This window comes from Bison bison, unplaced genomic scaffold, assembly GCF_000754665.1.
Source record: "Bison bison bison isolate TAMUID 2011002044 unplaced genomic scaffold, Bison_UMD1.0 scf7180017864221, whole genome shotgun sequence".
Lineage (NCBI taxonomy): Eukaryota > Metazoa > Chordata > Mammalia > Artiodactyla > Bovidae > Bison > Bison bison.
This window is the reverse complement of record NW_011494793.1, coordinates 1,731,149-1,756,306: the sequence shown is the minus strand read 5'-3', so window position 1 is coordinate 1,756,306 and position 25,158 is coordinate 1,731,149. Positions and strand designations below refer to the sequence as shown.

General features: G+C 49.6%; 1 protein-coding gene across 1 annotated transcript in view; it reads right to left on the bottom strand.

The window, feature by feature from the left end:
• Positions 1-25,158, bottom strand: part of MAP1S (microtubule-associated protein 1S) — a 33,451-nt gene that overhangs the window by 3,759 nt on the left and 4,534 nt on the right. Inside the window, exon 5 of the mRNA XM_010845639.1 lies at positions 22,583-24,944. Within this exon, the coding sequence (XP_010843941.1) occupies positions 22,583-24,944 (2,362 nt within the window). The remainder of the gene's footprint in view (positions 1-22,582; positions 24,945-25,158) is intronic.

Genomic DNA, 25,158 nt, shown 5'->3' with positions numbered 1-25,158 from the left:
TGCAGGACAAATGAAACCCCCCAGCTTTCAGCAAGTAGCATCCCTCACTTATGACTGGGTACAGTGATGCAGCAGGAAGGGAAAGCCACCAGAGCTGAGGAAGGCGAGAGGCAGACGGGAACAGGAGAGGCAGAATGGCAAAGAGAAGACAAGGGGAATGAGGACAGAAGCCAGGGGGCAGGAGGCCGAGGGTAGAGCAGAGGCCAGCAAGCTATGGCCTGGGGGCCAAATACAGCACCTGCCTGCTTTGGCCAACAGTTTTACTAGAACACCCATCTGGGTACTCACTGAGCTGCTTCTGTGCTAGTTGAGCTGCTGGGACAGAGACCCTCTGGCCTGCAAAGGTGAGAGCCCTCTGGCCCTTTAAGACAGGCTTGGCTGGCGCTGGCGTGGGCCGCTGGTTTGTTAGAGGCAGTGGGAGCAGGAGACCCCAAGTGGCCGAGACGTGTGGTCTCTGAAAGAGGCCAAACACCCCAGCAGAGAGGACCTCAGATGACCCCCCAGTCTCTGGGTGCCAGCCTTGTTCATCGCCCTGAGGGCCACCATCTCTCCCCTTGTACTGGGAACCCTTGACTTGCCAAAGGTCACAGGAGCCCACCAGGTGCCTCTCTTGTAATCTACCCATGAAAGACAAGAGGTGGTGGCTCAGGGAGGCGCTGAGGCTAGAGGCCCCAGAGACCAAGAGACCAAGGTGGCTAGGAACCCAGGACAGGCCATATGGGGAGAGAAGCTGGAGATGTTTTCAGCTCCTGGAGGGCAGGGCCACCCCAAGCAACTAGCACACTGCCTAGCCCACAGCAAGCTGGATTCAGAAAAGTCAGAGGAACCAGAGATCAAACTGCCAATAGATCACAGAGAGGGCAAGGGAATTCCAGAAAACAATGATTTTTGCTTCACAGACTACACTAAAGCCACTGTGTAGATCACAACAAACCGTGGAAAATACTTAAAAGAGACGGGAATACCAGACAACCTTACCTGCTTCCTGAGAAATCTGTATTCAGGTCAAGAAGCAACAGTTAGAACTGGACATGGAACAACAGACTGGTTTAAAACTGGGAAAGAAGTACTGTTTCAAGGCTGTATACTGTCACCCTGCTTATTTAATTTGTATGCAGAATACATCATGTGAAACGCCAGGCTGGATGAAGCACAAGCAGGAATCAAGACTGCCAGGAGAAATATCAATAACTTCTGATATGTGGATGGTACCACTCTAATGGCAGAAAGCGAAATAAAAAGCTTCTTGATGAGGATAAAACAGGAGAGTGAAAAAGCTGGCTTGCAACTCAACATCCAAAAAGTTAAGATCATGGCATCTTGTCCCATCACTTCACAGCAAGTAGAAGTGAAAAAGTGGAAACAGTGACAGACTGTTTTCTCGGGCTCCAAAATCACTGTGGACGAGGACTGCAGCCATGAAATTAAAAGACGCCTGCTTCTTGGAAGGAAAGCTATGACAAACCTAGGCAGTGTATTAAAAAGCAGAGACATCACTTTGCTGACAAAGGTCCGTATAGTCAAAGCTATGGTTTTTCCAGTGGTCATACATGGATGTGACAGCTGGACCATAAGGAAACACCGAGAAAGTAATGCTTTCAAATTATGGTGCTGGAGAAGACTCTTGAGAGTCCCTTGGACATCAAGGAGGTCAAACAAGTCAATCTTAAAGGAAATCAACCCTGAATATTTGTTGGAAGGACTGATGCTAAAGCTGACACTCCGATACTTTAGACCCTGATGCTGGGAAAGATTAAGGGCAGGAGGAGAGGTGGGGAACAGAGGATGAGATGGTTGGATGGCATCACTGACTCAAGGAACTTGAGTTTGGGCTAACTCTGGGAGACAGTAAAGGACAGGGAGGCCTGGTGTGCTGTAGTCCATGGTGTCGCAGAGAGCTGGACATGACTTAGGGACTAAATAACAGCAACAGAGAAAGCACTCAGTAAGATGAGCTGGAGCTACTATTGCTGCCATTGCTGTGGCTGCTTTCTCGCCAGCCTTCCGGCTAGTTGTCGGCCTGCTCTAACTGACGCGTTGGCCACCGAGCACTGGAGCACGGTGCGAGCCGAGCTATGCTGGGGGTGCAAAGCGCGCACTGGGCGCCCAAGATGCAGTATGGAAAAGGGAAAAGGGGACTGCCTAGTGGTGTTCAATGCTGGTTATATGCTGCACTATCATTGTGACACAGTAGCGTGCAGGCAAGAATGGACATAGCAGGATTCTGGGACGATGGCAGAGCAGGAAGCTCCAGGAATCTGTCTCCCCTTCTAGGCAGCTGTGCTGGCAGCCCCGCCCTGTAGGTGTGGAGCTACTTGAAGAAGATGATAAGAAGTCGCTCAGTTGTGTCCGACTCTTTGCACCCCCATGGACTGTAGCCCACTGGGCTTCTTGGTCCATGGGATTTTCCAGGCATGAATACTGGAGTGGTTGCCATTTCCTGCTCCAGGGGATCTTCCCGACCCAGGGATCAAAGCCAGGTTTCCCGCACTGCAGGCAGAAGCTTTACTGCCCAAGCTACCAGGGAAGCCCCAGGGGCTTACTCCCTACTTACATAGGATTTAAGAACTGCAAATTTTTAATTCTTCTTTTCTTCCCCCTTCATTTTTTTTTTCTTTTTCCCCTTTTGGGAGCCAGACAGTCAAGGACTAGGACACTCAAAAGCAGATACAGGGGAATTCAGAAAGGAACCACAGATGCCCAGGGAAAGGTACAGGATCAGAAAAGGCAGACTGCTGCTGCTGCTGCTAAGTCACTTCAGTCGTGTCCGACTCTGTGTGACCCCATAGATGGCAGGCCACCAGGCTCCCCTGTCCCTGGGGTTCTCCAGGCAAGAACACTGAAGCGGGTTGCCATTTCCTTCTCCAATGTATGCATGCATGCTAAGTCACTTCAGTCACGTCCGACTCTGTGCAGCCCTACGGATAGCAGCCCACCAGGCTCCGCCGTCCCTGGGATTCTCCAGGCAAGAACACTGGAGTGGCCTGCCATTTCTTTCTCCAAGAAAAGGCATAAGAACACCTTAAGTTTATACCTCAGACTGATCTCCAGCACAGAGACAGCCCACAATCATCAAACCAAAGAGCCACAGCAAACCCTGGGGAAGAGGAAATTTTGGCTCTCTAGAGTCATCACATTTGTTAGATTCAAGTGTAAAGTTTTCAATTATAAAAAATCACAAGCCACACAAAGAAACAGGAAAGTATGGCCCAGTCAAAGGGAGAAAAAATTAACAGAAACCATCCTTAAGGAAGACGAAAGGCAAGATCACCAGACAAGACTTTAAAAAACTGTCCAAAAAATACTCAAAGAACTAAAGGAAGATGTGGAAAAAAATCAAGAAAAACAATGTATGGACAAAGCACAAATATCAGTAAGGAGACAGAAAACATAAAAGTAAACGAGCTGGGAAGTATAATAACTGAAATGAAAAATTCACCAGGAAGATTCAACTCAAGGTTTAAACAAGCAGAAGATCAGTGGTCTTGATAACAGAACAATGGAAATAATCGAGTCCAAGGAACAGAAAGAAAAATAACTGAAGTTAGTGAACAGAGTCTAAGGGACCTATCAGATACTATCAAGACGATCAACATACACATTATGGAAATCTCAGAAGAAAAAGAAAGAGAAAGGGGCAGAGAGATTATTTCAAGAAATAATGGCCAACATCTTCCCATTTTTAATGAAAGACATGAATAGAAACATCTGAGAAACTCGATGAACTCCAAATAGGATAAACTCAAAGAGAACCACACTGAAACACAATATAATCAAACTGCCCAACAATAAAGATACAGTGATACAGAGATTAAGGGATGTTTAATGGTATAAATGCTGTTATTAATATCTCAGATCAACAACCTAACTTACAACTGAACCCAAAGGCAGCAAAGGAAGGAAACAGTAAAGATTAAAGCAGAGATTTTAAGAATAGGGAATAGAAAAACATCACAGAAGAAAAAAAGCAAAACCAAAAGTTGGTTCTTTGAAAAGATCAACAAATCTTCAGCTACACTAAGAAAGAAAAAGAAGACTCAAATTAGTAACATCAGATATGAAAGGGGATGTTACTGCCAATCCTATAGAAATAAAAAGTAAAAAAAAAAGTAAAGAAATAAAAAGCATTGTGAGAAAACTATGAACAGTTATATACCAAGAAACTGCATAACTTAGAAGAGATGTATAAATTCCTAGAAACACAAAACCTGCCTAGACTGACTCACAAAGCGTGAACAGAATTAAAACTAGCAAAGAAACTGGATCAGTAATCAAAAACCTCCTGGGCTTCACTGAGTTTCTACCAAACATTTAAAGAAGAACCAATCCTCAAACTTTCCCAAAAAACTGAAGAGCAGGAAATACTTTCCAATTCATTCTGACAACATTCGGAGGCCAACACTGCCCTGATGCTAAGGTCACACAAAGATATGAGAAAAGAAAACTACTGACCAATACCTCTCATAAACACTGATGCAAAACCCCTCAAGAAGACACTCGCAAGTTGAATTCAGCAGCATATTAAAAGGATTATACACCATGACCAAGGGGGAGCTATTCCTGGGATGCAGGAATAACTAGCCTGACACATAAAAATCAGTGTAACACATTAACAGAAAAGGTATTTGACAAAATCCAACACTTTCATGATAAACATACTCAACAAACTACGATTAAAAGGAAACCATCTTAACATAATAAAACCATATAATGAAAAACCCACAGTTCACAGATACTCAGTGGAGAAAGACTGAAAGGTTTTCCTTTAAGATCAGGAACAAGACCAGAATGTCTGCTTTAGCCACTTCTGCTTCATACAGCCAGTGAAAACAAGACCAAGAGCTGACAATGGCTCAGACATGAACTCCTTATTGCCAAATTGAGATTTAAATTGAAGAAAAGTACAGAAAACCACCAGGCCATTCAAGTATGACCTAAATCAAATCCGTTATGATTATACAGTGGAAGTGACAAATAGAATCAAGGGATTAGGTCTGATAGAGTGCCTGAAAAACTATGGACAGAGGTTCCTAATATTGTACAGAGGCGGTGATCAAAACCATCCCCAAGAAAAAGAAATGCAAAAAGGCAAAGTGGTCATCTGAGGGGGCCTTATAAATAGTTGAGAAAAGAAGTGAAAGGCAAAGGAGAAAAGGAAAGATATACCCATTTGAATGCAGAGTTCCAAAGAATGGCAAGGAGAGATAAGAAAGCCTTCCTACGTGAACAATGCAAAGAAACAGAGGAAAACAATAGAATGAGAGAGACTAGCGATCTCTTCAAGAAAATGAGAGATTCCAAGGGAATATTTCATGCAAAGATGGGCTCAATAAAGGACAGAAATGGTATGGACCTAACAGAAGCAGAAGATATTAAGAAGAGGTGACAATAATACACAGAAGAACTGTACAAAAAAGATCTTCACGACCCAGATAATCACAGTGGTGTGCTCACTCACCTAGAGCCAGACATCCTGGAGCGTGAAGTCAAGTGGGCCTTAAGAAGCATCGCTACAAAGCTAGTGGAGGTGATGGCATTCCAGTTGAGCTATTCCAAATCCTAAAAGATGATGCTGTGAAAGTGCTGCACTCAATATGCCAGCAAATATGGAAAACTCAGCAGTGGCCGCAGGACTGGAAAAGGTCAGTTTTCATTCCAATCCCAAAGAAGGGCAATGCCAAAGAATGTTCAAACTACTGCACAATTGTACTCATTTCACATGCTAGCAAAGTAATGCTCAAAATCCTCCAAACCAGGCTTGGAGAATAGTATGTGAACCAAGAACTTCCAGATGTTCAAGCTGGATTTAGAAAAAGGCAGAGGAACCAGAGATAAAATTGCCAGCATCCGCTGGATCATAGAAAAAGCAAGAGAGTTCCAGAAAAACATCTACTTCTGCTTCATTGACTATACTAAGCCTTTGATTGTGTGGATCAAAACAAACTGTGGAAATTTTTTAGAGATGGGAATACCAGACCATCTTATCTGCCTCCTGAGAAATCTCTGTGCAGGTCAAGAAGCAAGAGTTAGAACCAAACTTGGAACAACAGACTGGTTCCAAATTGGGAGGGGAGTACATCAAGGCTGTATATAGTCACCCTGCTTATTTAAACTTAGATGAAGAGTATATCATGTGAAATGCTGGGCTGGATGAAACACAACTGGAATCAAGATTGCTGGGAGAAATATCGATAACCTCAGATATGCAGACGACACCACCCTTATGGCAGAAAGTGAAGAGGAACTAAACAGCCTCTTGATGAAGGTGAAAGAGGAGAGTGAAAAAGCTGGCTTATAGCTCAACATTCAGAAAACGAAGATCATGGCATCTGGTCCCATCACTTCATGGCAAATAGGTGGAGAAACAATGAAAACAGTGACAGACTTTATTTTCTTGGGCTCCAAAATCATTGCAGATGGTGACTGCAGCCATGAAATTAAAAGAAATTTGCTCCTTGGAAGAAAAGTTATGACCAACCTAGACAGCATATTCAAAAGCAGAGACATACTTTTGCCAACAAGGTTCATCTAGTCAAGGCTATGGTTTTTCCAGTAGTCATGTATGGATGTGAGAGTTGGACTATAAAGAAAGTTGAACGCTGAAGAATTGATGCTTTTGAACTGTGGTGTTGGAGAAGACTCTTGAGAGTCCCTTCAACAGCAAGGAGATCCAACCAGTCCATCCTAAAGGAAATCAGTCCTGAATATTCATTAGAAGGATGGATGCTGAAGCTGAAACTCCAATACTTTGGCCACCTGAAGAGCTGACTCATTAGAAGAGACCCTGATGCTGGGAAAGATTGAGGGCAGGAGGAGAAGGGGATGACAGAGGACGAGATAGTTGGATGGCATCACCAACTCTACGGGCATGTGTTTGAGCAATGTCCAGGAGTTTGTTGCAGTCCATGAGGTCGCCAGGAGTCAGACACGACTGAGCGACTGAACAACAAGCCACTCCGGGTCAACACAGTGCTAGGAATTCTAGCCAGAACAATTAGGCAAGAAAAAGAATTAAAAGGTAACCACATTAGAATGGAAAAAATAAAGTTCTCTGTTCACATGTGATATAATGTTATGGGTAGAAAATCTGAAAGATTTCACACACAAAAAAGAAACCTGTTAGCGTGCCAATGCAGGAGACACGAATTCAATCCCTGATGCGGGAAGATCCCACATGCCTTGGAGCAACTAAGCCCACGCGCCACAACTATTGATCCTGTGCTCTAGATCCCAGAAATGCAAGTGCGGAGCCCACACGCCACAACTACTGATCCTGTGCTCTAGATCCCAGAAATTCAAGTGTGGAGCCCACGCGCCACAGCTACTGAAGTCTGGGCATCCTAGCGCCTGCGCGCTGCAACAAGAGAAGCCGCTGCAGTGAGAAGCCCGCACCACAAAGGGAGGCAGCCCCTGCTTGCCACAGCGCAACCAGAGAAAAGCCCGCGCAGCCACGATTACCCAGCACAGCCAAAAATAAATAGTTTTAAGAAAAAAGACTCCTGTTAGATGAATTTAGAAAATAGCTGGATATAAAATTAACACACAAAAAGCAATTGCATTTCCATACACTAACAATGAACAATTCAAAAAGAACATTAAGAAAACAATAACCATTATGATAGATAGCATAAAAAGAATGAAATAACTGGGAATTAACTTAAAAAGAAGGTAAAATATTTGTACACGAAAACTACAAAACAGTACCGAAAGAAACTAAAAAGAACATGAATTAACGGAAAGCCGCCTCCTGTTCATGGATTGGAAGATAATACTATTAGAATGCCAACACTACAGGATTTTTTTTTTTTTTTGTACATAAAAATTTACACTCTAAAATTCAGATGGAATCTCATGGGATCCCAAATAGCCAAGATAACCTTGAAAAGGAAGAACAAAATTGGAGGACTCACATTTCATGATTTCTAAAATTACTATGAAGCTATAGTAATCAAGGCAATATGGTAAGACTATTAAGACAGACCTACAGATCAATGGAACAGAACAGATAATAAACTGTCACATATATGCTCAGATGATTTGTGACAGGGGTGCCAAGAATGTTCAGTGGGGGAAAGGACAGTCTTTTCAGCAAATGGTCCTGGGAAACTGGATATCAACATGCAAAAGAATAAAGTTCAATGTTTATAATAAGCACTATATCTAAAAACTGGGACTTTCCTGTAGCTCAAACGGTAAAAAACCTGCCTGCCGTGCAGGGGGCCCGCGTTCAATCTCTGAGTGAGGAATAGCCTCTGGAGAAGGGAATGGCAATCCATTCCAGTACTCTTGCCTGGAGAATCCCATGGACAGAGAAGCCTAGCAGGCCACAGTCTGTGGGGTTGCAGCATTGGACACAACTGAGCGACTAACACACACACACGTATCCAAAAATTAACTCAAAACCGATCAAACAGCAAAATGTAAGAGTTAAAACTATAAAATTCTTAGAAGAAAACATAAGGCAAAAGCTTTATGACACTGGGCTTGGCAATGACACCTACAGCACAGATAACAAAAGAGAAAACAGAAAAACTGGGCTTTATGAAGATTAAAAATTTTTGTGCATCAAAGGATACTAGCAACAGAGTAAAAAGGCAAGCCACAGAATGGAAGAAAATATTCATAAATCATGTATCTGATAAGGGATGAATATCAGAATATACAGAGAACTCACAACCTAACCACAAAAAGACAACCTGATTCAAAAATGGGCAAAGGATGTTTTCACAAAGATATACAAATGTCCCACAGGCACATAAAATGGTGCTCAACATCACTAATCATTAGTGAAATGCAAATCAAAACCACCACCAGATACCACCTCACACCCATTAGGAGGGCTACTGTCAAGAAGCTATAAAGCGAGTGGCAGCAAGGATGTGGAGACACGGAACCCTTGTGCATTGTTGGTGGACTCTAAGACGGTGCAGCCGCTGTGGAAAACCAGGATGGCAGTTCCTCAAGAAAATAAAAATCGACTCACCATAAGATCCAGCAGCCCCACTTCCGAGTATGTACCCCAAAGAATTGAAACCAGGGGTCCCAGAGAGGCATCCAGGTTCACAGCAGCCAAAGCCGGAAGCAACTCAAGGGTCCATCCATGGATGAACGGATATGTGGCCCATCCACATGATGGAACATTTTTCACTCTTAAAAAGGAAGTTCTGACATATGCTACAGCATGGATAAAGCATGAGGACAATATGCCAAGTGGAAGAAACCAGTTACCAAAAAACCCCAGGACTCTATGATTCCCCTTACATGAGGTCCCCTGAGGTGCAAAGTAGAACGGCAGTTGCCGTGGGCTAGGGGCAGGGAGGAGTGGGGAGTTCGTATCTCATGGGGACAGAGCTTCCGGTTTCACAAGATGCAAGGAGCTCTGGAGACGGATGGTGGTGATGGTCGTACAACGAGTCCAGTATACTTCATGCTACTCAACTGTGCACTGAAAAATGGCTTAAGGTGGTTACTTCTATCACAATTTTCAGAAATTGAAAAGAAAAAGTTAGTACATGAAGCCTGAGACTGCTATCCTTAGAAAGCTGACAAGATGGCCCTTGGCTACCTTCTGGGAACTTGAATTTCAGAAGGGTTCCCAGCGTTTCCCAAATGGTAAAAGTGGCTCACTGCGCCCACACTGCCTGTACAGCAAGGCAGTTTATGCTGTGCACCTGCTCATTCCTTTCTGGTGGTGGGGGGGGGATGTCTGAAACTTTGGTGTATACAATTTTGTGATTTATTATATATATATAATTTGATCATTTGCAGATGTATCTGGTCTTTATCCACAGTTCTGCCTCTTCGAGCCCTTGAAATTTTCTGATCTGTAAGAGCAATGTCAGTTATCTGTCACAATAGTTGGTTTCTTGTCTTCACTTCCTGAAACCACTTCAGGGTCATAACAGTGAAGTGAGTGTCTTGTTATTCAAAACAAACCCTTTCCATCACAACTGGGTTTCTGCTAATGAAGGTGACTTTGGCCCCCCTCTGCCCCCACCCCCTGCCAGGATAGGGGCTGGCTCCCAGGAGAGCCAAGCCTGTGATTAAAAAGTTGAAACTTTCAGTCTTGCCCCTTGATTTCAATGGAAGGGAGAGGGACTTAAGGTTGAATCAATGCCCTTGGCCAATGATTTAGTCACTCACAACTGTGTAACGAAGCTTCCATAAAAGCTCCAAAGGACAGCTTTCTGGCCCTTTCCCACATCAGGGAACCTGGAGGCTTATGCATGCTGCTGTGTGAGCCCCAAGCTCCACAAGGACATCAGATCCCTTGTTGGGGACCTCGTTCTACGTATCTCTTCATCTGGTTGTTGATTTGTATCCTTTAATAGCCTCATATATATAATAAACTGGTAATCTAGTGAGTAAACCTGTCTTTCCCTGTGTTCTGTGAGCTGTGCTACCGAATTAACCAAACCCAAGGAGGGGCCAGGGGAACCTCTTATCGCTAGTCAGTCAGAAGCACAGGTAACAAACCAGACTTGCAACTGGCATCCTGAGTTGCACAAGGTCATCAGAACCTCCAGTCTGCAGCTGGTCGAAGCACACGTAGAAACCTGGGCTTGTGACTGGCATCTGAAATGGAGAGCGGCCTTGTGAGACTGAATGGAACACAATTCCATCTCTGGGTAGATGGTGGCGGGACTGAGTCAAATTCCTGGACAGCCTGCTGGCACCCAAGCTTGTTAATGTGCAGAAACCTACACACTGGACCTGGGTACAGCAACCTTCTTTGGTTGGTGTCAGTAGTGGGATCCACTAGAATGGCCCTGGCTGACAGAAACGTGTTTTTTGAAGAGTAAGAATAAAAAGATGGGGAATGAAGAAACCCTGGTCCCTGGATGGCTACCTAGGCAACCACAATGAAACCGCAGCTGCGCTGCAATCAGTTACTAAAGGTAACTGTTACCAGTGGAACCCAGACACGACAGTAGAGCCAACTTCCAAGCAGTTGGCTCACAGGATATATAAAGAGATGCAAAATTACACGCAGCACACAAAATACACAGCTTCCCGATGACCGCTGCAGTGAAAAGGGAAAAAGAGGAATGCGTTTTTCTTTCTTGAGAACAAAGACGATAAAAAGACCAGGGACCAGGCTCGATCACTCCCAGTTTGCACTTCAACCATTCCTCGTCTGCGGTGTGTAAGTCTGCTTTTCTGCCCCCTAACTTGGTGTGAGCTACATTTTGCACCCATCACCCTTTGACTCTCTAATCACATCTTGCATCCAGTGCTCGCCTTTACAGCACTCTCTTCAGACTACCCCTTGTGGGTCTTCTCTTTTTGCGTTACAGAAGGAAGGCCGCAGTACGACAGACAGAAGACAACGCACCCAGTTACCAGGTTACCTGACGCCAGCCTACGGCTGTTTCTGAAACAATGCAAGAGAAAGAAGACAAGATCCTTGCGCCTTTGTTCCTCATCACCCACCCGACTGCGTGCTCTCATCTTGTGTAATCCCCCAGATTCCTCACGGAAGGGGGGCTGCAGCTCGAGGCCCGAGCCTACTGCACTCTCCCACTCTGCAGGCCGAGGAGTAAAGCCACCTTTCTATTTCCTCCAAACTCTGTCTCTGAATTTTTTTTTTAAATTTGGCTTCAGTAGGCAGAAAAAGCCAAGATTTTAACAGCAATGTTATCTGTAATAGCCTAAATGAAATTTTTAAAAAGTGCTCACTCAGGCCTTGATCCTGCACCAAGTTCAGATTTAGATAGATCCAAGCTTTGGCCATTAGCCTCAAAGCTGCCCCAAACTATGCAGGGACAACAGCAAGTACCTCTAAGGTCTGTCTCTGGTCATCAAGAAGGTATTTAATGTTGGGGGAGGGCAAAACCAAGAAACAACTACAACCAAGGGATGGAGTGTGAAGAAACCGACTCACTTTGCGGATTGGTATCGCTGGTTTCCCGGAGCAGCTGTGTCTTTGGTTTTGAAGGCTTTGGGTGGAAGAATACATCTGGGTGGATGCAGGACCCATAGCTCACTACTGAACAGTCACAGACTGTCCCAGACACACAGGAGGTTATTCCCGAAGGAAGAGCCAGCCTGGTCAACTGGATAAAAGACACTGAAAAGGGTGCTTATCCTGAGAACAGGGAGTGCCCAGCTGGCCCTATAAACGCCGAGTGGGACACCCCAGATGAAGCAGCTGAGGTGCTTCCTGTGCAAGCCACACAGGACTGGTTTCACAACTGGGACATTCACCACTGACGATGCCTGTTACCCAGTTTTGGTCAATGCTGTGATTAAGGGACCCTTATTGCATGGGCACCCCATGGAACATTACTTTCCAGTTTACAAAACTGTTCTAGAAGCCTTATTAGATCTGCTATCTCAGCTTCCCCTATGGCACCAAGAATATTCAAGTAATTTAGAAAACAGGGAGAGACAAAGGAGAGTCAAGGGACTCAACCAAGCAGAGTGGGAGTCTTCAGATGGTTGTTGAAATGAAGAGAGAATGAAGCATGGATGGAGCTGAAACAGGGGTTGATGTGAAACCAAGCGGGACTCTGTGGGGCTCCTGGGTACAGAAGCCGCTCTGTGTCCCTCCTTATTTGTAGGGAAAAGACTCCATCCTCCAAGACAGACGTTCCCTGAGGTCCAAAGGGCAAATTCAAGCAGGTGCTAAATCAGGGATGGGAGGGGAAGCGCAGGAAAAGAGGAGCAGCCAAGAAACCAGGTTCTACCTCAAGGCTACTCGGAGCTCTTTACAGAACTAAAATCAACAAACAGAAGACGTCAGCATTCTTCACTCCAGAGACCACCACCAGATTAAAGGAATTAAAGGATGCTCATCAGGAGAGTACCTGAAGGACTTCCCTGGTGGTCCAGTGGTTAAGAATCTGCCTGCCAATGCAGGGACACAGGATTGATCCCTGGTCTTGGAAGACTCCGAGTGCCCCAGAGCAATGAAGCCCCTGCATCACCACTCTGGAGCCTGCGCTCTAGAGCTCGCCAGCTGCAACTGTGTTCATGCACCGCAACCACTAAAGCCCACATGCCCTGGGGCCTGCAAGCCTCAACTACTGAGCCCGTGTGTGGCGACTACTGAAGCCCACAAGCCTAGAGCCCATGCTTCCCAACCAGAGAAATGAGAAGCCTGCGCGTTGCAACGAGAGAAAGCCTGTGCGCAGCAACCAAGACCTAGCACAACCAGAAACATAAATTTAAAAAGAGACAGAGAGAGAGAGAGACTACCCGACACCAGATTACAGGTGTGCAGGCCCAGCACACACCCTGACCTTATCAGCAACTGTGCCCTGGAACCTTGGCTATAAAACCCATCAAATCCCCCCGGGTTGGGGGACAGTTTTTCAGGGGCACAAACCCACACATCCCCTTTTGCCTGGCAAAGTAGTATAACAGTCCTCTTTCCTACTTCATCCAAAACTCTGTCTCTAAGATTCAATTTGGCACCAGAGCCCAGAGGCCAAGTTTTCAGCTGATGAAGTTGTCAACTGATGCAGCACTCCCAGATGGGAGTGGACCAGTGTGGACCCCCACATTAAAGGGCCCCAAAGAAGTCCATGATTTACTCTAGAAAATCCCATGGATGGAGGAGCCTGGTAGGCTGCAGACCATGGGGCCGCCAAGAGTCGGACACGACTGAGCGACTTCACTTTCACTTTTCCCTTTCATGCATTGGAGAAGGAAATGGCAACCCACTCCAGTGTTCTTGCCTGGAGAATCCCAGGGACGGGGGAGCCTGGTGGGCCACTGTCTATGGGGTCGCACAGAGTCAGACACGACTGAAGCGACTTAGCAGCAGCAGCAACAGGAAGAGTTTCAAAAGCTGGAAGCAAAAAATTAAATAAGAAACCTGACTAGGGATCCCTGGGTGTTCACTGATTAATCAAGATAAAGACTGGAGCCAGGGCCAGCGCCTTCCGGTCCCACGCCTGGGCAGGGACCCAAGGCTGTATGCAAATGAGCGTGTGCTGTGTCACTCAGTCGTGTCCAACTCCTGGAGACCCCACGGACTGCAGCCTGTCAAGCTCCTCTCTCTTCCTAGAGAATCCTGGAGTGGGTTGCCATTTCCTCCTCCAGGGATCTTCCCAACCCAGGGGTTGAACCCAGGCGTCTCCTGTCTCCTGCACTGGCAGGCGGGTTCTTTACCACTGGTGCCACCTGGGAAGCCCACGTGCACATGCAGGTGTGGATAAAACGGCCAGGGGAGGAGCGAGGCCTTCCCCAGGACTCCTAGATACAGGAGCCCGACACACTGTGATTCCAACCCTTGCTGGTGAAGGTTTAGCGGGCAGCTTAGGTTAGACTGGGATGAATGGAGATGAAATGTTGATGGGATTAAGGTGAACATTTGAATGAAAACTGGGGTGTATGAACAGATTTTGTGTGAGGTGGTCACATCTCCTTTACATGAATATATAACTACGATGGAGGCTGTCTTCCCTACATAACACTGTACAGCAAAGACCTGTTAAGTCTGCTCTCTGGCCAGTTTTAATCAGAGACACTAGGTGGGAACCTGAGTGCATACAGGTGGCTAATGCAGAATGACCTAGAGTGCCTGGGGAGCAAAAAGAGTTGGCTACTTTAATTCACTACAGACTAGAAGCGGAGTGCCGGTGCCAATGAGTTCACTGTACCATACAGCCCTGTGTGGCCTGAAAAAGGCAGATGGTTCGTGGAAACTGCAGACTATTGAGGCTGAAACCAAGCTGTACTGTCCACTGGCTCAGCAGTTTGGACACGGTCTCAACCACACAGAAAATGCCAGGAGGCTGCTACTCAGCAACTCATGTCTCGGATGCTCTTCTCTGTCTTGATCTCAGAAGAGGGCCAGCAGCAACTGGCCTTCACGTGGGAAGGATCCCACCATCCTTCTTCTGCACTGCTAAGGGATCCCTGAACTCAGTTGTAATCTGTTCAGAAGCGACGTGGCCTCGAGGCAGATCCCCAGGTACTCATGCACGCTGCTGCTGCCACTTGGTGGCAGTGGAAAGCAAAGAGCAGGGGAGGGCTGATCTGAACGCAATGGGACACACGTGACCAGCTTGTTCAGTCCCTCAGTCATGTCTGACTCCTTGCGACCCCATGGACTGCAGCACACCAGGCTTCCCTGTCCTTCACCATCTCCTGGAGTTTGCTCAAACTCATGTCCACTGACCAACTAGGGTGTGTAAATAAGCCCAGCACCAGTCCCCAGGCCGGCCCAAACAGGCAAGTTTTCAGGGAGGACCTGGGCAGGAGCTGCCTGGGATAGTCTCCCAAAGACTAAAAACAAACGGCTGTCACTACTGTCCCCGGGGCTGAACGGGAATCCCAGCATTTGGCTGGGTTTGCGTTTTCATTCGGGAACCGTGCTAGCTCTCATCTGTAAGACCACCCGAAAGACAGGTCTATCTGAACTGGGGACCCAAACCAGCAGGTTGCGTCTGAATTACAAGTGGCGGCAGCCCTCTCAACTTGGCCTTTGGGCCCTGCTGACCCCCCAACTCAGATATGATTTGGGGAGTCTCTGCCACCATACTCTGAAGACTGGAGCTTCTGGCAAAAGTCCACAAGTGCCTTCTAGCAGCGACTGTTGGGATTTTGGACCACCAGATTCCAAGATGCTGCCGTCTGAACAAGGTACTTGAGAGACAGGTAGCAGCCTGTGACTGGGCATTCACTGAGCTGGCCCTGATGACTGACAGACATAAAGCAATCACAAGACCCGAGGCACCCATAATGTCCTGGGCGATGTCAGAGAAGCACTGATGAGGGGGACAGTGCCCAGGAGAGTTCCAGAATACTTTTTTTTTGGCTATACTGCACAGCCTGCAGGATGTTAGTTTCTTAACCAGAGAGCAAACCCGGGTCCCCTGCAGCAGAACTGCGAAGTCCTAACCACTGGACCACCAGGAAAGTCCTAAGAGCTCCATCATAAAATGCAATTGGTTCAGAGGGCTGCGGGCTGCCAGGGGGAAGCAGGGAGGCACCCACTGTATCCTGGGCACATATCCTCTTTTCCTCCAAGACCGACTTTGGAGCCAACTGAGGAGCTGCTGGAACCAACTGGCATGAGGACAAGCCCCGTGGATGTCTCTCAAACGAATCACAGTGAGCGCTTGCTTTATGGATGGCAGTTTTAAGATGAATGGATAATACCCTGTTTGGCAAGTGACTGCATTAAGACCAGGAGATGGCCAGACTGTGATTGAAGGCAGCAAGAACAAATCGGCTCAGTGGGCTGAAGTGCATGCTGTTTTCCTAGCGGCGGTGGAAGAATTGAGCAACGGTAAAAGCCCCTTCGTGTTTTTACTGACTCCTGGCGGTGTGGTCAGGTATGGGCAATGGAAAGCTGGGCTATAAAAGGGACGTCTGCAAGGGGCACAGCCCTATGGAAAGCACTCTGGGAATTTAAAGGACATGGTCAAGTAGGACATGTCAACCTCCAACAGAAGAGCCCCTTCTAGATCTGGAAGGTCACTGAACCACAAAGGACATGTTCTGGGGGCCCAAGAATGAGTCAGCATGGGGAGGTGCGCTGCAGCAATTCAGTAGTGAAAGTGTTAGTTGTTCAACTGTGTCCGACTCTTTGCGACCCAAGGACTGCAGCCTGCTAGGCTCCTCTATCCATGGGATTCTCCAGGCAAGAATATTGGAGTGGGTAGCTGTTCCTTTCTCCAGGGGATCTTCCTGACCCAGGGATCAAACTCAGGTCCCCCTCATTGTAGGCAGATTCTCAGCAATGAGGAGGAGGGGGCCAAATCTAGACCTAGATCTAGTCCTCTGGCGCCCTGCGAGGCACAAAAATGCAGGTGAGGACACTGTCAACAAGAGAGAGAAACTGCAGGTGGCTCTGGGGGAAATGCCCCGGGAGATGGAGCTGGCAAGCGGGTCACAGTAGACCAAGGCCAGTAACCCTGGGGGCTATAAATGAGTCCCAACAGGAACAGACCCTCTAGGATTGCATACCTGAAGGTCCAACGCAAATGCTCAAAATACTACTGAAGAGTTGGAACAGAAAATACTGTAAGTTTGAGCCACCGAGTTACATTCCTTCAGACAGACAAAGAGATGTACTTTTTCAGCCCATACTGTCCAACAGTGGGGCAAGAGATTTCACATCAGGGATGTTGCGTATCATCCGCTGAGTGATGGTTTAGTAGAAAATTTGACTGACTGGCTGGAACATTTGCTGTCTAAAACCAGGGTAGATGATAAAGGCTTGAGAGGCTGGCTTACTCGCATTCCTGAATGCGTGCTCACACTCAACACGAGGGCTAAGGGAGGGTCCCCACTGAACAGCTTCCTCCACTTTTCTGGAGGGTATGGGGAAGCAGGCGTGGATGCTGGTACATCTTCCCCACACCATGGCAACCCACCCCCGCCCCGCCCCAGCTACCTGATGCAGTGGCCCCAGAACCAGGCATGCAGCTGCAGACGCCAGCAGCACGGCCGAGGCCCAAACAGGAAACTAACTGTACCTTTAAATCTGTCAGAATTCCTAAGGGCCCACTGGGGTGGAAAGCGCCCTCATCCCCTCTGGCGACGTAGGGGCTGACAGTGAATGCTGCTTTGTTGTCTAGAGGTTGTGAAAGCCCACCGGTTCTGTACTTGTGCAACCCTGGGAGGGGAGGGGGCGGGGAGGAGGTTGGGGTTAGCTTCCTGGCAGCAAGATGGACCAGTGTAGTGGCCAAACTAATGTCCCTTCCAAGGGTGCAAAAGTGTGAGCAAAAGAGAAATGACAAATGGAAAGGAGAAAGGAAAAATTACCTCTGAGGGTAAAGGGATGAATAAGTGGGTTATGCAATGAGGGAAACCCAACATTTTATTAATACCTGGAGAGAGGCTTAGAGCAGAATAATATGATCTCTTAGCAGAAGCATGCCAGATGCCTGGCAGGCTGAAGCTAGTTTGCTGAGACCAGCCCTGATCTGGGGACCTGACGAGATGGAGCAGCAGCCTGCAAACCCGAATGGTGTCACTCTGGGAGATATTCTGGTCCTAAAATATATTAATGAACAGGAAAACTGTTCATGACTAAATGGAATTTAAGCGATGTGCCTGTATCTCGGACTCCTATTTTTAGGCTACATCTACTACACAAAGGACAACATTTGGGAACCCTTTCCTCTGGGACTGCAAACCGCATGGTGCGTGGCTCCCAGCAGACTGGTCTACGTAATCACTGTGTAACCGCAAATCGTGATCATCAACTGCTTAGAAACGTCCCTGGCTATGATGTTCAAAATATAATGGCAGCATGCCCAACATGGGGCTTCCCCAGGTGACACTCGTGGTAAAGAACCTGCCTGCTGATGCGGCAGACTTAGGAGACATGGGTTAGATCCCTGGGTCGGGAAGATGCCCTGGAGGAGGGCATGGCAACCCACTCCAGCATTCTTGCCTGGAGCATCCTATGGACAGAGGAGTCTGGTGGGCTACACAATCCATGGGGTCACCGAGTTGGATACAACTGAAGCGACGTAGCACACACGCACACCTGAGGGTGTGCCGTGCCCAAGCACGTGGCATCCTGTTTTTGCAGACAGAAAACTATTCATCAAAAAGAGGGAAAAATAGTGGGTCCCTGATGGGATTAAAGCAGAGGGCATCACTCGGTGGCTCAAGGTCCTTGGGGGAACGACCCCAGCAGAGACAAGGCAGGCTGTGCGAAGTCTCGTGGCATGCTCCAACTAAACTACATGCAGGCGACTTCCCTGGTGGCTCAGATGGTACAGCATCTGCCTACAATGCGGGAGACCCGGGTTCAATCCCTGGGTTGGGAAGATCCCCTGGAGAAGGAAATGGCAACCTGCTCCAGTATCCTTGCCTGGGAAATCCCATGGACAGAGAAACCTGGTGGGCTACAGTCCATGGGGTCGCAAAGAGTCGGACATGACTGAGCGACTTCACTTTCTTTCTTTCTGGGTATGCTTACCATGCATCTAACTCTAGTCTGGGGATCCAACATTTTGGGGTGCAAAACGCGCATGCTCAGTGCACCCAGCCACTAGTATACAGGGGCATCAACGTCCCCACTGGATTCAATAATGCACCCACAAGCCAGAGGCTGAGGCTGAACAGGTGCTAATGGGGATCTGAGGACAAGTGGAATTTGCTTTTAATGAGGAGCAGCATTCAGAGGAAAAAGATGACCTAGAATAGGCAGATCAGGGGGAGTTCTCTTCCAGGTGGAAGGCAAAGGATGGGAGCCAACCTGGAGAGATGAGGGGAGAGAGGGAGAGAGAGAGAGAGAGAGTGTGTGTGTGTCTGTGTGTCTGCTCAGTTGTGTTCAATGCTCTGTGATCCCATGGACTGTAGCCCCCCAGGCTCCTCTGTCCATGGGATTTTCTAGGCAAGACTACTGGAGCAGGTTGCCATTTCCTACTCCAGGGGATCTTTCTGGACCAGGGAAAGAGAATGAGGTAGTAGCAAAGTGGGTCAGGCAGATTCAGCCAGCAATGCTGGATATGCTGGAACCCAGCGCTGGGAAGGGGCCTGTACCCTGACCTAACAAGCCCAAGGCCTCTTGACTGTTTTACTAGGAACAGAGGCTGAAGTGGCCAGGGGCACGTGGCCCTCCGTTCTAGCTACTGAGGCTTGGGGCACACACACTTATTGCAATGCTATGGCTCTTCAAGATTAGAGAAGTCCTCTAGAGGCATTAACAATTTAAACAGATGCACCCAGACTGCTCTCGCCTCCAGGAAAGCTAGAAATAAAATATACCCCGTGGCAGAGCCAGTAGGGACAGGAATAACCTAAATGCCATTTATGTTCTCCTTATAGGAGAGGTGGGCCCTGCTGTAAAACACAGACTCAGTACAAGCCTGTGAGCTTGTCCCTGGTTACCTTGGAATTCAGAGCTAACTGAATCACGATCAACCGTTACAACCTCTAATAACGTCTGGTACACGGGCGAAGGCAGATGCTGTCGGGGAGGCAAAGTGAACACCTCCATGGTTCTTACTGATTTGTTCTGTAATGAAACTGAACCGTACCCTGGCCATACTTTGACACGGTACAACCCTGGCATTGGTAAGCTTCAACTACCTCTTGTAAATGAGTTTATGGTAACCCTGCATGTGTGTGTGCTCACTCAGTTGTGTCTGACTCTTTTCAACTCTATGGACCGACAAACTGTAGCCCCCCAGCTTCCTCTGTCCACAGGATCTCCAGGCAAGAATATACTGGAGCAGGTTGCCATTTCCTCCTCCGGGGATCTTCCTAAAGCAGGGATAGAACCCTTACCTCCTGCGTCTCCTGCACTTCAGGCAGATTCTTTACTGCTGAGCCACTGTGGAAGCCAGTGGCTTCACCAGTAACACTGCATTTTGATGATCCAATGTATTGAGGGCCTGAGTTAAGTCTCCTGAGGATGTAACAGTTGTGGAAAATGACTGGCCTGAGGAGGAAGAGGATCTAGCTAATCTACCAACTGATTTCTGTGCCAAATAGTTCTGTACAAATTGACTGTAAGGTTCAAGGAGCAATGACGTTTCTTTAAATCAATCCCACACTGATTTCTCCCAAACGTCAGGCCTATTTGTGTCGGTACTATTGTTTTATCTGTTCTATAAATGTGACCCCAAATGTAAGTCTGTAACAGGGACCCACAGTTTTCCACTACTTTTGATTAATCATTTTCTATCCACAAAAACAGGGTGTCATTTGCCATAAGGGATCTATTCCACCAGGGGGTAGACTGCAATACTGTGATTTATGAGAAATAAATATATTTGGTCATTCTCAGGTATCAGTACAGTTGCTCAGTCGTGTCTGCTCTTTGCAACCCCATGGACTGCAGCACGCCAGGCTTCCCTGTCCATCACCAACTGCCGGAGCCTGCTCAGATATACTTGGTCTTTATCCCCAGTTCCTGACTCATAATTCTCAAACTCTTGGAATTTTCTGATCAATAAGAGCAATGGGAGCATCTTTTGCCATATTTGCTCTCTGGTCTTCAGTTCCAAAAAATATTTTAGGGCCAGAGAAGTAAAATGGGTGTCTTGTTATTCCTCAGAAGCTCTCTTCCATCACAACCAGGTTTGGCTAACGGCTTTAGATCCCAGCCCAGGGTGGGGGCTGGTTGTCAGGAGAACCAACCTTGTGATTAGAGGGTTAGAACTTTCAGCCTCACCCACACCCTTTTAGGAGGAACAATGGGCTAGAAAGTGAATTTAATAACCAGTGGCCAATGATTTAGTCAATCGTTACTATGTAATAAAGCCTCCATAAAACCCTCAAGCTTTCTAGCCCTTTTTCTGAGCTTTCCACCTCAGGGAACCAGAACCACACAGGGCCCCAAGGCTTGTGAGAAAGAGAATCCCTTGTGCGGTATCTTGCCCTAGGTATCTCTTCATCTGGTTGTTGATCTGTATTCTCTAGGACCCTTTTGTAATAAAATGGTCATCTAGTAAGTACACAGGTTTTCCTGAGTTCTGTCAGCTGCTCTGGCATATTAACAAATCGAAGGAAGGGGTCACAGGAGCCCCTGATTCGCAGCCCGTGAGCAGCACAGGTGACAGTCTGCACTGGGACTGGCACGGGAGTGGAGAGTGCCCGTGGGACTGAGCCTTTTGCCTGTGGAATGGGATTCTCTCTCCAGGTAGACGGTGTCAACACTCAGGGGAATGTTGGGCCCCCAGCTGGTGTCCAAGATTTGGACCAGGAAGCCTTTTCAGTGTGTAAGGCGGAAGGTGCCTGCACGCCCAGCGCCACTAGAAACCCTGGGCCCTGAGTCTCTAAGGAGCTGCCCTGGAAGGCGGCATGTCACATGTGTCGTCACAGCTCGGAGATCAGGGACTCGAGCATGTGATGTGTAATTCCACTAGGGTTCAAACTATGTGCTGGAGAAGACTCTTGAGTCCCTTGGACAATAAGGAGATCAAACCAGTCAATCCTAAAGGAAATCAGTCCTGAATATTCATTGGAAGGACTGATGCTGAAGCTAAAGCTCCAGTACTTTGGCCACTGGATATGAAGAGCCTACTCATTAGAAAAGACCTTGATGCCGGGAAAGATTGAGCGGAGAAGAGGGCGACAGAGGGTGAGATGGCTGGATGGCATCACCGACACAACGGACTTGAATTTGAGCAAATTCCACGAGACAGTGAAGGACAGAGAAGCCTGGCGTGCTGCAGTTCGTAAGGTTGCAGAGTTGGACGTGGCTTAGCAACTGAACAACAAAGGCTCCAGAAGCTTGTGCCTGGTTCCCCAGACTTCCCCACGCCTCGACCCTTTGCTGATCCTCTATGTCCTTCTGTTGTAATACATTTACAAGTATGACGACACACTGAATCTTCCTACCCAATCATCAAACCTGGAGGTGGTTTTGGGACCCTGGACACAAAGGGGTTTCATGACAATGTACCATTAAAATTAATTTCACTGGTTTCTTTCTGCTTCAAGTGGCTACTGGAAATATCACTACCACAGATGTACTCACTGGGATGATGTTTCCACTGACGATACTGCTCAAGCACCTCAGAACTGCAAGTGCTTAAGACAGTCAGGCCAGAGCTTCCATTTTATAGAATAAACAGAGGCCAGAGAGGGTGGTGGGTGTGGCTGAGACCACACTGAATATAGGAAACCCACTGCAGGATTCCAGCCCACGGGTACTTACCAGATGGACCTCGAGTGGTTGTCTTGGGGACCGAGGGCTTTCTGGACAGGGATGCCCGATTTCCTTTATCACTGGGCTCGCTGCGGGCGCTGAGTGGCCGACTGGCCCTGTCCCCACTGGCCAGCCCCTTGGTTTTGGCAGCAGTCACTGGAGTGGCTTTGGGGGGAGCAGTGCCAGAGCTGGGGCGGGTAAGGGGCTTCCGGGTACGGCTGCCACCTCCTTTCAGCCGGGCCTGCTCGGGAGGCAGCATCTCCGGGTCCACCATGCAGATACTAGGTGGGGTGGGCAGCGGTGGGGGGATCTTGAGGGGGTCAGGCAGCGGGTCACGGCGGGGGACCCCGAAGCCCTCCGTGTCCTCGTCTGAGTCGGCAGTGCCAGGGGCAGCCGGCAGGGGGTCCGAGTCAGACAGGGTGGGCAGGGACTCGCTGACAGATGTGGGTGGTGTCTCCTCGGCGCCTCCCGGAGCTCCCGCCCGCTCCTGCGACCGGGCGCTGCTGTCATTGGAGCTGCCGGGGGACACGGGGGCCGGCGCCATGGGCACGGCCTTGCGGTGCTCGAACTCACAGGGCGACACCAGGCACAGGTCCACGTCGTGCGGGGAGGCCGAGCGCCGCACCCGAGGGCCGCAGAGCGGGAGGCTGAGCCCAGCTTCACTCGCAGCTGCAGCTGGTGGCGGGAGCACCTGCTCAAAGGAGACGGACAGGGACTCGTCCACCTCTGTGGAGTGTGGGGAGCCCACCTCCGCGGGCAGCGAGGGCGTGGTCACTGTGGGGGAGGCATCTGGCCCGGGCTCCCCACCCCGCAGGGGGCTCAGCGACAGCGGCCCGCTGCTCTCTGTTGGGCCCTGCTGGGCCCCGGCGGGAGAGGGTGTGCACGGCTCGGGGGTGCTGGCGGCCAACAGCAGCTCCAGGGTTTTCTCCTCTAAGCTGCCGCCTTCCTCCCCTGCCGGGCTGAGCCCCAGATCCAGGCTGCTCTCTTGGCTGGGTGTGGCCACAAGCTGGGGGGCCGGGGAGCTGCAGGCCTCTGTCGGGGGGCTGGCCTCCCCGCTCCGGAAGCTGGGGGGGCTGCGGGGCCCATTCTCAGCTGGTGGGACCCCTGGGCGGGGTGTGTTGGGTGCTCTGCGGGTCTTGGGAGCCACCTGGACACCCACGTTCTTGCCACTAACCACGGCAGAGGCTGCCCGGCGCACCTCCCGGGGTTGGGTGCGAGGGGCACTGGGTCTGGGGTCTTTCTTCACCTCCCGGGAGGGCCTGGCTTCTTTCTCAGCCCTGCGAGGGGCCTCAGTCCGTGGAGAGTCTTTCCGGGCCACCCCAGGGCGCTCCTGGGTGGGCCTGGAGGGCACCGTCGTGCGGCCCTCTCTCCTCAAGCTGTCCCGGGAGGCCACGCTCTCCTTGCTCTCAGCTCGCCGAGGCCCCGCCAGGTCTTGGGGCGTCACCACCGGCTCCCGCAGGAACCCCAGGTGCTGCAGGCGGACCAGGCCATCCAGGAGGCGGGCGGGGGGCGTGCAGCCAGGGAACAGCACACGCACCACCTTCTCTGAGGGGCCCGCAGGGTGCCACACCAGCAGGGCGCACACGGAGGCCAGGGTGTGGTCAGTGGTGGCGGCTGAGGGCGGGTGCAGCACATACATGTCCAGCCGGCCCACGCCCATCTTCTGGAAGAGCACGGTGGGCTCAGCAGGCAGTGGCCCTCGGTTCAGGGGCACAGGGGTGATGCCCAGCTGGCTCAGGAGGCTCAGGGCCAGTTCGGCCTCATCCTCGCCACGCACCAGCCGAGAGGCAGCAGCGCGGGCGTTGAGAAACACGACGCCCAGGTTGGGGGAGATCAGCCGGCGGAGCCGGTCGTCCCCGGAGCCCCCGCCGGCAGCCGCCTCGTCGCGCTCCGCCAGCTTGCGTCGCAGCAGACTGTTGAGGCCCGGGAGGCTGTCGGCGCCAGCGTGGGTCACCAGCACAGCGTCCACCCGGTCCAGGTGCCGCACCAGCTTCCAGAAGCTCGACTTGGGGTTGGAGCCGCCGTTGACCAGCACGGTGAAGCCATTGACGGCGAAGAAGGCGGCATCACCTAGGCCACCAGGGAAGATGTAGCAGCAGGGCCGGGCGAGCCTGAGGAAGCCCACAGAGGCCGGAGGCTCGAGCAGCTCGAAGGGCGAGGGCGGCTCCAGTGACTCGGCCACGTACTCCAGGAACTCGCGCAGGCCCTCGGAAGCCGGCAGCTGCACCGGAGGGTTCAACTGCAGGTGGAGCACGCCCTGCAGGCCGGGCACTTCAGGGGCCAGCCGGGCCCAGTCACCAAAGGTCGGGCAGGTGATGGGGAGCTTGGGCGGCGCTGCAGGCGGGGGTGTGGAGGCCAGGAGATCCCGGATCTGAACAAGGGGGAATGGTTAAGGGGTCACCTGGAGCCAGGCAACACCCAGCCCCTTAGGAAAGCTAAGCCCCTTTGCCTCCCCTTGTCACCCTCAGGACAAAACCAAGCTCTCCCCACAGCCCAGCAGGGCCCATGGTCCTGTCTCACCACATGTTCCCCTCCGGCCCTCCCCCACCTTCTCACTCTCCCTGCCTCTGGGCCTTTGCACTTGC